Consider the following 15,853-nt stretch of genomic DNA (forward strand, 5'->3'; position numbering starts at 1 on the left):
ATATATATATATATATATATATATATATTTATATATATATATATATATATATATATTAAAGATAATACAAAAGTGTGAAATGTAAAAAAGGACATACCAAGTCACAATTAAAAGATGGATTTTTTTTTATAATAATAATAAAAAAAAGTTGGAAATATATAAAGAAGGACATACTAAATCACAATTATGGGTTAAAAGTTGGAATTATAGTAGGTCATAATGATTAAATATAAAATTATTCTGAAAGTGAAAGTTGAAATTAGGAGATAAAAAGACAATTATGACAAAATATTTTTTTATAATTTCTGCATATACATACATATACACATACATACATACATACATACATATAATCATTATTTAAATAATACATAAATTAGCAAGCATTTTATTATTTTTTATTAATATAAATTAATTAGTATATAAATAAATGTATATGTATTAATTTATTATTATTTAATATATTAATAATAGTTTAAATTACATACATTTTAAACATTTACATTTACATAATTCAATTATTTATTTAAATAGTTAATTATTATTATTATTATTTATTATAATTATTATTAATATATTTTTCATAGTGACACAGCCTGTCAATATGGCAAAGAAAAATAAATAATACAAAATATTTAATTAATTAAAACAACTGTAAAAGTAGTCCATATGACTATGTGATGATTTTATGAATTTTAGTTGTAATAGCATTACAGGTGAGTAAATAGTCACAGAATTTTCGTTTTGCTTTAAATGGCATTATTAAAGCTTCTTGGCATGTGACTATTTGGACTAGAAAATGTGAGAAAATGACAGAGCAAAGCATGTTTTTCATCTTGTGTTTTTATAGCAAACACACATGTCAGTTTTCTGGAGTCCTTCACTGTTGCTTAGGGCCATAAATGCCTCTTCTAAATCACTTGCCACTTGCTTGCGGTGTAATTTAACTGGGTTACAACCATTTGTTTTTCTTGCATGACACTTTTATGCTTGTTTATTATGTAAGCTGTTTTTAAGCTGTGAATGGGCCCTTTGTGTCCTTCCTGCTAAATGCGAGAAGCTGTGATCTGTAAATCACTAAACCTTTCAGACACGCATGCTGCTTGATAAAAACACCAGAAATATGTAAAAGCAAAACTGTGCCATGGTTTATTTTAGGATGCTATACATTTTGACTATATGAATACTGAAAATAAGCTGTAAGAAGATTGATCACTGTTAAACGTCTGCCTACCTTTTAAGCAGGTACTGGAAGTATTTTTTCAAGGAGTCAGGGTTTAGCTGGTTAGCATGGTCCAGATAGTCCCTGCTGGTAGATACTGGTAACTACACCACCTGCAAGCAAAAATATATTTTTTTCCCATTGACAATTATTAAAATACAGAAGCCTGATTCTGCCACATAAGGAAGAAAATATTTCTTTACCAAATTTGATAAAACGCTGTAAATATGAGAGAGAAAGTCCAAATTGTGAGAATTATTTGAACTAAATGGTCAGATTATTGGACATAAAATTATGAGATAATTAAAAATTATAACATGTCAAAATGGACATACTAAATTATGATTATGAGATAAAAGTCAGAATTATGACATTCCATGTCATAATTATGAGATAAAAGTAGGAATTGTGACATACTAAGTCAATTATGAGATAAGTCAAAAGTATGACATGTCAAAATTGACATATTAAGTCATGATTATGAGATATACAAAATCATAATTATTAGATAAAAGTTGGAATTATTATATACTAAGTCAATTATGAGCTCAAAATTAAGTCCAAATTATGACATGTCAAAATTGACATATTAAGTAATGATTATGAGATAAAGTTGGAATTATGCATACCCATTTATAATGTATGAGATAAAAGTAGGAATTATGACATACCAAATCATAATTATTAGATAAAAGTTGGAATTATTATATACTAAGTCAATTATGAGCTCAAAATTAAGTCCAAATTATGACATGTCAAAATTGACTAAATTATGATTATGAGATAAAAGTCAGAATTATGACATTCTAAGTCAATTATGAGTTTAAAATTAAATCTAAATTATGACGTCAAAATTGACATATTAAGAAATGATTATGAGATAAAGTTGGAATTATGACATACCAATTTATAATGTATTAGATAAAAGTAGGAATTATGACATACCAAATCATACTTATGAGATAAAAGTTGGAATTATTATATTCTAAGTCAATTATGAGCTCAAAATTAAGTCCAAATTATGACGTCAAAATTGACATACTAAATCATAATTATGAGCTAAAAGTTGGAATTATAACATTCTAAGTCAATTATGAGATAAGTCAAAATTATGACAGAATTGAAATAATAAGTCATGATTATGAAATAAAAGTCAGAATTATGACATTCCAAATCATAATTATGAGATAAAAATAGGAATTATGATATACCATGTCATAATTATGAGATAAAGGTAGGAATTGTGACATACTGAGACAATTATGAGATAACTCAAAAGTATGACATGTCAAAATTCATATATTAAATCATGATTACTAGATAAAAGTAGGAATTATGACATACCAAGTCAATTATGAGATCAATCAAAATTATGACATGTCAGAATTGACATACTAAATCATGATTATGAAAAAAAGTCAGAATTATGACATACCAAGTCTTAATTATGAGATGAAAGTTGAAATTATGATATACTAAGTCAATTATTAGATAACTCAAAAGTATGACATGTCAAAATTGACATATTAAGTCATGATTATGAGATAGAAGTCGGAATTATGACATACCAATTCATCATTTATGAGATTAAATTAGAATTATGATATACCATGTTATAATTATGAGATAAAAGTTGGAATTATGACATACCCACTCATAATTATGAAATAAAAGTAGGAATTGTGATATAATAAGTCAATTATGAGATAACTCAAAAGTATGACATTTCAAAATTGACATATTAAGTCATGATTATGAGATAAAAGTTGAAATTATGACATACTAAGTCAATCATGAGCTCAAAATAAAGTCCAATTATGACATTTCAAAATTGACATATTAAATCATGAATATGAGATAAAAGTTGGAATTGTGACATTCTAAGTCAATTATGAGCTCAAAATTAAGTCAAAATTATGATGTCAAAATTGACACACTAAGTCATGATTATGAGATAAAAGTCGGAATTATGACATACAGATTCATAATTATGAGAAAAAAGTAGGAATTAGGACATACTAAGTCAATTATGACATTTCAATATTATATTTATCAATATTATTATTATAATATTGACATATTAAGTCATTATTATGAGATAACAGTTGGAATTATGACATACTAAGTCAATTATGAGATAAGTCAAAAGTATGACATGTCAAAATTGACATATTAAGTCATGATTATGAGATAAAAGTCAGAATTATGACATACTAAGTCAATTATGAGATAAGTCAAAATTAGTCAAAGTCAAAATTATGACATTTCAAAATTGACATTAAGTCATAATTATGAGTTAAAAGTTGGAATTATGATATACTAAGTCAATAATGGGCTCAAAATTAAGTCCAAATTGACATACTAAGTCATAACTATGAGATAAAAGTAGAAATTATGACATACTAAGTCAATTATGAGATAAATCAAAAGTATGACATCAAAATTGGCATATTAATAAATGATTGATAAATGTCGGATAAATGTCGGAAAAATAACATACCAATTCATCATTTATGAGTTAAAATAGGAATTATGATATACCATGCCATAATTATGAGATAAAAATTGGAATTATGATATTATGATAAGTCAATAATGAGCTCAAAATTAATTCAAAATTATGATGTCAAAATTGACAAGTCATGATTATGAGATAAAAGTCGGAATTGTGACATACCAATTCATAATTATGAGATAGAATTATGATATACCAAGTCATAATTATGAGATGAAAGTTGGAATTATGACATACTAAGTCAATTGAGACAAGTCAAAATTGACATATTAAGTCATAATTATGAGATAAAAGTCGGAGTTATGACGTCAAAAGTTACATACTAAATCATGATTATGAGAAAAAAGTTGGAATTATGACATACTAAGTCAATAATGAGATCAAAATTATGATTGCGAAATTGACATAGTAAATCATGAATATGAGATAAAAGTCATAATTATGACATACCAAGTCATAATTATGAGATAAATCTTGGAAATATGACATACCAAGTCATAATGATGAGATAAGTCAAAATAATGACAGTCATAATTTTGAGATAAAAGTTAGAATTATTACATACTAAATAGGGGTGTAATGGTACGCTAAAATCGTATTCGGTTCGGTACAGTGTCTTGGAGAGCTCGGTTCGGTTCATTTTCGGTACAAAAAAATAAGAAATTACAAAATCTTTATTTTGAAAAGCTGCCAATACACAATAGAATTCTTGCATAAAATAAATAAAAGCCACACATTTGGGTGATATTTTACATTATTTTTTAAGGCTCTGAAATGAAGCGGTTGCAATAAATGTTGTTATCTTTATACAAATTAGAGTGTTTATGAATGGTTATGGCGGTTCATGTTACATTTGCATATTGTATTTTATGAATGAAAGTAAAACTGGTGAGGTGAATCTCTTTCTTGTTTTATTTAATGTTATCACAGGATTATGTGTGTGGGGGGGGGGGGGGGAAGTGCGTGAAATATGTGTTAACGGTCTAAACATATACATTTGGACTATATTTTTTTAGATACATACGTTTATATGTATTTTATATGTATTTAAATTTGAAAGTAAAATAAATTACAATATTTATTTATGTTAAATCATAATCTGCGTGACCCTGCCGTTAATTTGCTTTGATGACGTTCCAGGGCATTCCAAATGAGCGATTATTGTCAGCGAAGTCCACTTCAATGGATATACCGAGTTAAGGGAGTAGGGAGCAGTGAACACTGCGTAGGGACCCTGTTGATCAGAACGCACCTTAACTGTGCGCAAAGCTGTGCGTGTGTTACTGTGCGTCACTCAATAGCGTCCGTGCGGAAACTCGCCTAGGAACATTGTTCCGCTGCGCTTAATATCACGGTAATAATAAATTTACATTATTTAATGAAAAAAATATACCGAAACGGTACGCAAGTGGACCGAACCGAACAGGCCGTACCGAAACGGTTCAATACATCCCCGTGAACCGTTACACCCCTAATACTAAAGCATAATTATGAGGTAGTCGAAATTATGCAATCTCAATTTTGTATTTTCAATTTAATCTCAATTATTTAGCATGCTTATATGGACTTTTTATCTCAATGACATACTAAGTCATAAACTATGATAAAAAGTCAAAATTATGGCATACTAAATCACCATTATGAGATGTAGTCTTTTGGAAGCAACTTATAAATCACAAATGTTTCATGTAATGCGTTTATGTAGTAATAATGTAGTGCGTTTTAATCATAGCACTTAAAAAAGTCAATTGTAATAATCAAAAGGTAAAGTTCCTGGGACTTCGTATGTGCTTGCTTACTAAACTAGGTTTTGGAACAGATCTGTAGTGTTTCAAGCACAATTAATGACGTAAAGTACTTTTTGTCCTCTACCACAGCCAATGTGAAAGGAATCCCTGTCCCATGGACAGCCGCTCATGTCCACTGGCCGCAAAGACAATTTCTTACCACTACCTGTCTCTGCCGTCCAACCTGCGCACCCCAGCCACCCTGTTCCGCATGGCCACCGCAACGGCTCCGGGTCGGCCAGGTCCGGACAGCCTTCGCTTTGGCATCGCAGGCGGAGGTGAGGCCCGCAGCATGTTCGTAATGCAGCGCTCAGACCGTCAGACCGGAGAGCTGATCCTGGTCCAGCCGCTGCGAGGCCCTCAGGAGCTCAGCGTGGAGGTGGAGATGTCCGAATACGCCGACCGCATCTTCCAAGCCAAACATCTGGCGCGGGTCCACCTTCTGATTTCACCCTACGAGTTCTGAAGAGGCTGGTCGGTGTCTAAATTGAGTATTGCTGTTTAGACTTGAAGAGGAAAGAATGTTTTCCTTATTGCTGAAGATGAATGATAGAGTTGTTCTCAGATGCGGCTAGATTTTGACGTTGGAATGGCGTGAAACTGTAAGATATGGAAAGTAGAGTGAAAAGTCATGCTCATATGGAAGTGAAATTATGATCTTTAGAAATCAAATAAAATGCCTTTTGATACATTTGTGGTTAAAGGTGAAGTGTGTAACTTTTTCTATGTAAAAATACTTCCTCACAGTTTAAGGTAGTTTTGTGCCAGAATTCAATTTAAGACTTTTGAAGACTTTTTTAAGACCTGCTCAAATAAAATGAATACTGTGTGTTCAAACAGAATAAACCCCAGATTTTGTTTTACAAATTTAAAGGGGTACACTGCAAAAAATGCTTTTCTTACTTAGATTTTTTGTTTTGTTTCCAGCCAAAATATCTAAAAATTCTTGAATCAGGAAGGATTTTCTAGACAAGTAAAAATTTGTGTCTTGTTTTCAGTAAAAACAAGTCAAAATAAGGTGAGTTTTTGCTTAAAACAAGCAAAATAATCTGCCAATGGGGTAAGAAAAATAATCTAGTTGTCTGCTTGAAATAAGATTTTTTTTCTTACCCCATTGGCAGATTATTTTGCTTGTTTTAAGCAAACACACACTTAATTCTGTCTTGTTTTTACCAAAAACAAGATAATAATTTTTACTTGTCAAGAAAATCCTTCCTGATTTAAGAATTTTTTGATATTTTGGCTGGAAACAAGACAAAAAAATCTAAGTAAGAAAAGCATTTTTTGCAGTGTAGTTCACTTTCAGAACAAAAATTTACAGATAATGTACTCACCCCCTTGTCATCCAAGATGTTCATGTCTTTCTTTCTTCAGTTGTAAAGAATTTATGTTACTTGAAGAAAACATTTCAGGATTTCTCTCCATATAATGGACTTCTATGGTGCCCCCGAGTTTGAACTTCCAAAATGCAGTTTAAATGCAGCTTTAAAGGGCTCTAAATGACCCCATCCGAGGAAGAAAGGTCTTATCTAGCAAAACGATCGTTATTTTCTAAAAACATTTACAATTTATATACTTTTTAATCTCTACACAGAGTACACACAGAGTTAGACAAGACGAGCATTTGAGGTTAAAAAGTATATAAATTGTAATAAAAAAAATAAAAATAAAAAAAACGATCATTTTGCTAGATAAGACCCTTCTTTCTTCGGCTGCGATTTAGAGCCATTTGAAGCTGCATTTTGGAAGTTCAAACTCGGGGGCACCAGAGAAGTCCATTGTATGGAGAGAAATCCTGAAATGTTTTCCCACAAAAAAAAAAATGTCCTTACGAATGAAGAAAGAAAGACATTAAAATCTTGGATGACAAGGGGGTGAAAACATTATCTGTACATTTTTGTTCTGAAAGTGAACTACTCCTTTAAACACTCACATGTTTATTTAGATCATATCCATTCAAAGTTTAATCATCACTGCCCATTGCCCAAAAAGAGTCCTCTTTTTCCATCCCCAAATTTAAGACCTTTTAAAATGCTAATTATGACTTTTGTTATACCATTTAAGATATTTAAGTATTTTTTACCTTAACTTTAACAATCACAGAAGCCACAGAAAACTCTTTTTCCTCTACTAGTTTTGTTTTAGTTTTTTAACCCTTTTGCGTCACAAAAATTACACACTTCACCTTCGACAACCATTTCACAAATTAAAAAATTACAATAATAGCCAAATGTGAAACATACAGGGTTGTTTCTTTTAAATGTGTTTAGCAATATAGGTTGATGGTAAAAAGGTACGAATGCTGGGAATTAACTACAACGAGAGCTTTATGATTGAAAGTCATTCCTTGCTTTTATTTCCTTCCTTGCTTCAGAACATCGTTAATTTCAGCTTGTAAATATGCACTGCTGTCAATCAATGGGGTTTAAACAGACTGAAACGAACAACAGCACTTCTAAGCATCTACCTACATGAGAAAAGTGCATATTTTTAATTATTATTGTTGGATGTTTTATAATAAGAACAACAAACGAAGTCTGAACATTGCTTTTTTTGTAATTATGCATTTTGAATATGATATATTGCTCTTTGTGTCTGTCGCTAATGTTATATCTGGTTTGGAACACTACCAGTCAAAAGTTTTTGAACAGTAAGATTTTTAATGTTTTCTAAAAAGAAGTCTCTTCTGAACACCAAGCCTGCGTTTACTTGATCCAAAGTACAGCAAAAACAGTAAAATTGTGAAATATTTTTACTGTTTAAAATAACTGCTTTCTATTTTAATATGTTTTAAAATGTAATTTATTCCTGTGATCAAAGCTACATTTTCAGCATAATTACTCTAGTCTTCAGTGTCACATGATCCTTCTGAAATCAGTCTAATATGCTGATTTGCTGTTTAAGAAACATTTTTATTACTATTATTAAAAGTGTTTTTAGGATTCTTTGATGAATAAAAAGATCCAAAGATCAACATTTATCTGAAATAGAATAATTTCTTTTTTTTGGAGGGAAAGAAATGATAGAAATTAATATTTTTATTTAGCAAGGATGCTTTAAATTTATCAAACGTGATGACAAAGACATTTATAATGTTACAAAAGATTTCTATTTCAGATAAATGCTGTTCTTCTGAATTTTCTATTAATCAAAGAAACCTGAAAAAAAAATCTAAAATAAATTACATTTTAAACTATATTTAAATAGAAAACAGTTATTTTAAATAGTAAAACTATTTTAAGATGTTACTGTTTTGGTGTGCTTTGGATCAAATAAAAACAGACTTTTGACTGGCAGTGTATCTAACACTGAAATCAATGGCTGTTTCACACATTATTGCATTTCTTTTCTGTCTTGCACACACATGTTGAATGTTTCTTAATTAAAGTCAGAAATCCAGTTTTCTGTGTGTTTTGAAGTCTTGGTTTCTTTGATCTTACACAGAATGATCTGCAAATTATCAATCAGAATAAAACAAAGTGACCTGAGACTAGCATTATTCATCTCTTTGATCTTTAATGTTGTTTTGATGAATTCTTAAAGGGACAGTTCAGTTCTAATTTAAACTGATTTCAATTTAAACCTTATTTTTGTTTTGAGTGAGAGTCATTTATTTAGCATACCGTTCAGAAGTATAGGGTCAGTAAGATTTTCTTTTAATAAATTAAAACATATTCAGCAAGGATGCACTAAAGTGATCAAAAATGACAGTAAAGACATTTATAATAATAAAAAAAATGTTCTTTTGAACTTCAAGAATCATTAAGAAAAACCTAAAACAGTTTAAAAAAAAAAAACATGTTTTCTTGAGCATCAAATCAGCATATCTGAACAGTGTTGGGGTAACGCATTACAAGTAACGCAAGTTACGTAATATTACTAGTAAAGTAACACTTTACTTTTTAATTGACAAGAAAATATCTGAGTTACTTTTTCAAATAAGTAACACCTGTTACTTTTTCCCTCCATTTATTGATTAAAAGCTCTTCGGTCCCCATGAGAGAAATCGTGAGTAAGATGTTACTTTAGTTCTAGAATAAATGTGAACATGCAAAATTAATCTCACTCACTAAAAAAACAAATAGGGTATTCCTCAAAATGAATAAAAACAGTGAAATTCAACGCAAACCTGCAATAATTAAATATGTTATGTATTTAATCACATTTTATTAACCGATGTCTTTGCTGTCGACCTTCGATGATCCAATTCATCCATACTAATAAGAAAAATTGATAATCTAACATTTGTTTTCTTTTTTTGTTGCTGAAGAGTTGACATTTTTTCTTCTGCGGTCTACTGTACAGACGTGAATTTACTTTTCTCTAAGCCTGAGGCTTTTGGTGTGAAAAGCCTTTTATATTCGCCAAAAATAGAACTTTTTATTTAAAAAAAAAACAAGCAAGTCCTGCCCAGATTTAAAAAGCAAGGCAAAAGTAACGTAACGCATTAATTTCCATAAAAAGTAACTAAGTACCGTAATTAGTTACTTTTTAAGGGAGTAACTCAATATTGTAAAGCATTACTTTTAAAAGTAACTTTCCCCAAAACTGTATCTGAATGATTACTGAAGGATCATGTGACACTGGAGACTAGAGGAATGATGCTGAAAATTCAGCTTTGATCACAGAAATAAATAAAATATATCCAAATAGAAAACAGTTATTTTAAATGATAATATTTCACAACATTACTGTTTTTACTGTATTGCTTATCAAATAAATGCATCCTTGGTGAGCAGAAGAGACCCCAAACTCCCACTTTTGAGTGGAAATGATCTCACACTCTTGAAAATAAAGGTGCTTTACGATGCCATGGAAAAACCTTTTTTGTCTAAATGGTTCCATAAAGAACCTTTAACATCTGAAGAACCTTTCTGTTTCACAAAAGGTTATTTGTGGCAAAAGAAGCTTCTTCAGATTAAAAGGTAAGAAAGAAATGGTTCTGTGACTGAATGGCTCTTTGTGGAATCAAAAACGGTTCTTCTATGGCATCGCTTGAAGAACCTTTTAATTAACTATTAATGAACTATTTTGTTATTTTAGGCCTAAAATCTTTTAAATTAGCTGGGTATTGTCACCAAAATTGATTGTGAAGTTGACATGAATCACATGTGACCAGTAAACAATAATAAGCAGGAAATTAAAGAGCATTTCTCAGTGTGTTTGTCAGTTATGTGTTTGCTAGAAAGACAAGTGGACAGTAATGTTGAGCACATGTGCTTGTCCAGCCCCTTTTCTCTTTTAGAAGATCAAAAGAACCACAAGCTTCCAGAAGCACATGTTCTGGACGGTCAGGTGCTGTTTTAAAATCACAATGCACTTCAACTGTGAAATCTTTGCTTAACTACTAAGAAACATCTCTACCCTCAGGAAACGGCCTAGTCTGAAGCTTTCATAAGGTTTTTAAGTACAATGAAATTTGCCAGAAAAAAAAACTGAACGGCCCAAGACATCATTTAACTTTCACTACAAGCAATAAACACTGACATTTTGAGGGAAGAAGTGATAAGCAAAGAAAGTAACTAACTATTTACTCACCCACAAGTCACTGTGAACTTGAATGGCTTTCTACCTTCGGGGAAACACTGCTCTTTTCCATATACTGAAAGCATACAGTAACTATATTTTCAGCAATTCATAAATATGCATTTGATTACAAGTCTTATAAAGCCGTATGATACAGTAGGGTCATTCTGTGTCAAATCAACCAACTTTCAAAAAGTTCCCTGGCTCAAATTTTAGATTTTGCTAATATTTTTTTCTGAGAAAAGATAGACATGTATAGTGATGAAAGCCAAAATATTAAATGTCATGGATGAATATTGAATGAGTAATCCACTATTTTGTAGAAGGAGGTCAAAATGGCAATTTTCAGATTAGATTCAGTCAAGTTACAGCGGGGTAAAAATGATATCCTCATATCCCAGGGACTGAATGATGTAGGTCCTTAAAAATTCTAGATAAGATTCTAAAATAAAATTGTATTATCAACTAGAATCTAAAAGCATATTGTGATATATCTTTAATACTTCTTGAGTTATAGGCATGCAAACTTTGAAAAAATAATATTTATAGCACTTTTTATAGCAGGTTTGTTCAATGCAGTTGTCTTGACAGTAAGAAACGAGATACATCTATAGTTTTAACCAGAGCCATATAAAAAGAGAGTTGCGACACGCTTTGATCTCGCCGCCGCACGGTCACGTGGTTCATGGAGCTCTCAATAGTTCCAAACAGCTCCGCGCTGTCAATGTGTTTGAATGGAGTTAAATAGGATAGACAGCAGTTTTACTATATTTGCAGCAATTTCGAGTAATTATTAACACATAATGTGCATTGATTGTGTATTGATAACTTCTCTGAATACGCTTTACAATCACATTTTATTCTGGGGAGTGATAAAGAGACATAATTAATATGTTCTCATACTCTTTGGCAGTCAAATGTGACCAAACACCTTACGTGTAACTTTTATTCAATTAAATAACTGTAATATATATAGCTAAGTTCTATTTAGTAAATATTTTGAGGAGGTTTTTTTGTACTTAATATGTGCAATAATGATCCTGACCATTTAAAAGATAACATTTTCTAATATAGTATTTATATTACAGTTAGTGTAATATTTAAGGTTAAATACATCTGCATGTGTATTTGGACATGATCAAACACTCATTTTTTTTATATGTTTCGATTTAACGATTTAATGTTAAATAAAAAAAGTAATTTACTCTTGTTTTATGATATTCAAATATACAACATAAGTGAATATTATAAAAGGCAAGCAAAAATGGCATTTAACATAATAGAAAAGATGAAAATAATGTTTAAAAAAACACAAGGCAGCGAATTGCATTCAGCATACATTTTTATCGTGTTTCTTGAATGCAGTCTTTACTGAAACTCATTCAACCTCCTACAGGGAGAGAAAGATTGCAGAAAGACTAAAAACATAAAAATATGACAACTAGTATCTGGTTATGGTCGCTATTACGGTGTTTCTCACGTTATCCAGCTGCATTTACAGTTTAACTGTTTATTTTTTAACGATAAACATTAACTATAACACGCTTCATAAAACACCACTATTGGCCAGTTTTTCGAGAGGTCAACTGATGCGTTAAAATGTAAAGAAATGCAGTAATTTCTTCAATATATCATTTTAATGATTTACTCCTGGAGCCATATTGAAATTCCAATATCTCTGGAACCAAATCTCATAGGGCATGAAAACTAAACAGGCCAAAAGGAAAGTTTATTAAGACCCAACATCTAAAAGGGAATTCAAATATCTTTAATACTGCTTGAGTTACAGGCATGCAAACCTTGGAGAAAAACTTGAAAAGTGCTGTTTCCCCATTTTCGAATGGTCACCATTGGCACATAATGCAACAAAGATTGAAAAAGTCAACATATTTTACTAATATAACTACCAATCTCTGTGCAAAAATAAGATAACGATGCTGCCATCTTTCTGTAGTCATTTTTAACCCCCTGTAACTTGACTCTGATTCTAAGGTGAAAATTGCCATTTTGACATCCCTCTACAAAACACTGGATTACTCAGTAATTATTCATCCATGACATTTAATATTTTGGCTTTCATCACTATACATGTCTATCTTTCTTCAGAATAAATATTAGCAAAATCAATTTTGAGCCAGAGACCTCTGGCTAAGTTGACACGGAATGACCCAATAGCTTTGTATGGTACTGAGGTGTTTCTTTGAGAGTTTGTGTGCTTTTGTAAATTAGTCATTATTTTTGGACTGAACTGCAAAATAAAAGGGTAAGAAGTAGGGGGGAAATGTCATGCATCAGTAAAAGCACATGTGTTTGCCATTGGAAAAGTAGATTGTTATCTTGACTACATTTGGTTGTGGTCATGGTACGGTTGTGTTTGTTTGTCATGTTCCTTGGTTTAAGACTCAAAGTTCACGGATTAGCTCTCAAAGACTCTTATGGACTTGTGGTTGTCTTGTGGGCGGTGTTATTATAGCATTGAGATACTGTTATAGGTTTTATTGATATGTACATTTTTTTTCCATATATGTTAGGTTTAGTATTTATTGTTTGAGTTTTTATCATTTTTATTTGTTTTTATTAATTTTAGTTTTTATGATCATTTTCATATATTTTATATGATTTATTATATTTATTATTTATTTCTATTATGATTTCATTTTTATTATTCATTATTTTACATTTTAATTTAGGCCTGAATACCAGAGAGATTGATATTTCAGTTAGTTTTAGTATTTATTTAGTTTGAGTTTGTCATTTTTATTTGTTTTTATTTAAATTAATTTTAGTTTTAGTTTAACTTTTTTTTTATTAAACTTTAGGCCTGAATACCAGAGAGATTGATGAGGAACATTCATAATATTCTTCATTTTTATTTGTGTTTTAATTTAAAATTATTTTAGTTTTTATTACTATATTTTTATATGATTTATTGTATTATATTATTTATTGTTATTATAATAATAATTATTTTTGTTAAACTTTAGGCCTGAATACCAGAGATTGATGAGGAACGTTCATAATATTCTTCATTTTTATTTGTTTTAATATGAACTCATTTTAGTTTTTATTATATTTTATGTGATTTATTTTATTATATTTTTTATTGTTATTATAATATTAATTATTTTTGTTAAACTTTAGGCCTGAATACCAGAGATTGATGAGGAATATTCATAATATTCTTCATTTTTATTTGTTTTTTTTTTTTATTTAAATTAATTTAAGTTTTTATTATATTTTTTATATGATTTATTGTATTATATTATAAATTATTTTTTATTCAACTTTAGGTCTGAATACCTAAATATTCGTATTATTTTTATTTATTTATTTTATTTTTATTATTTAAGTTATTTTAGTACATCAAGTTATATGAAAATAACAACAAAACTCTGATGCTGAACTTACTTATTTAATACTTCAGCAAGAATGCATTAGATAGACCAAAACCAACAGTATAGACATTTATAATGTTACAAATCTTGTTTGTAATCTTATTTGTGATATGCAGACGGGTTAAAATAAAAATATAATTCTATTTCAAACTACTTCTACTACTATACTAGCCTCTCTACAGACAAATTGCTTTGAATTGCTCAAATTACAAATTATGAGGCTTGGTAAAACGTTTATAAATCATAAAAAAGAACAGTATAACATCCATTGCTTTGATCAGGCATTATGAAGACGTGCTGTACTTACCATTTAGTTAGGGATGCCCCCTTGTGGCCTTACTAAAATATAGATGATAATAATAATATATAAAACATAAAATGTCATTCCAGTGCATCTGACTTTTTTCTTCGATGGAAAACAAAAAAATAATGATGTTTACGCTGCTCTTTCTTCCAAATGTAATTAAAGTAAATGAAAATGAAGGCTAACTACCGTCAAATATAACAAAAATACGTTTGGAGTTTTTTGTGTTTAAGTGTATTTAATATTGAATCAGAAGCAGGCGGGCGGCCATTTTTCATAGTTCGCGCCCTTTTTTTAAATAAGCCAATAGGCTTCAGCCAAGTCTCAGTCACGTACCATGACGTAGGCTACGCCAGGTAATATATGAATATATGGAGAGCGTTTGACTAGTAAAATTCAATATTTTGGCCAATTTTAATAATAGTATTTTGCGGTATTTACCAAGAAGAGACCAAGTGTAAAATGTGAATGTGTATATTAGCGAATTCAGTCAACATTCAGCTAGCCGTTGTCCTATGAATTTGCGAATGCATAAAATGAATTACTTTTGCTCTTAATTCTTCTAAACAAACACACATTTGTGACCCTGGACCACAAAACCAGTCATAAAGGTAAGTTTTTCAAAATTGAGATTTATACATCACCTGAAAGCTAAGTAAATAAACTTTCCATTGATGTATGGTTTGTTAGGATATTGCAAATAAATATGAATTTGGAGAAAATCGCCTTCAAAGTTGTCTAAATTAAGTTCTTAAATCAAAAATTAAGTTTTGATATATTTATGGTAGGAAATGTTTGGCATAAAAGAAAAATTGATAATTGTGACCCATACAATGTATTTTTGGCTATTGCTACAAATATACTCCTGTCTGGTTTTCTGGTCACATTTATCTTTTACTTTCTTCTTCTTCTTAAAAAGTTGTACACATCTCCAAGGCAGAGTACTTTAGGTCTAAGTACCAGAGAGATCGGTGACAAATATTAATACTTGTTATATCTTTAGAAATCTATAATAATAATCTTTAATAGAACAGGCAAAATGACACTTTCATGGTCAAAAAGCAATATTATTACATTATAACTCACAACGCCTCACGATTTGAC

General features: G+C 30.0%; 1 protein-coding gene across 1 annotated transcript in view; it reads left to right on the forward strand.

Annotated features, from left to right (window-relative positions):
• The window catches only part of fbln7 (fibulin 7), a 29,645-nt gene extending 20,633 nt beyond the window's left edge, over positions 1–9,012 (forward strand). The window contains exon 4 of the mRNA XM_073834565.1: positions 5,615–9,012. Within this exon, the coding sequence (XP_073690666.1) occupies positions 5,615–5,990 (376 nt within the window). The 3' untranslated portion in view covers positions 5,991–9,012. The remainder of the gene's footprint in view (positions 1–5,614) is intronic.
• Positions 9,013–15,853: the final 6,841 nt, after the last annotated feature.

This window comes from Garra rufa, chromosome 2 (genome assembly GCF_049309525.1).
Source record: "Garra rufa chromosome 2, GarRuf1.0, whole genome shotgun sequence".
NCBI classification, from domain to species: Eukaryota; Metazoa; Chordata; class Actinopteri; order Cypriniformes; family Cyprinidae; genus Garra; species Garra rufa.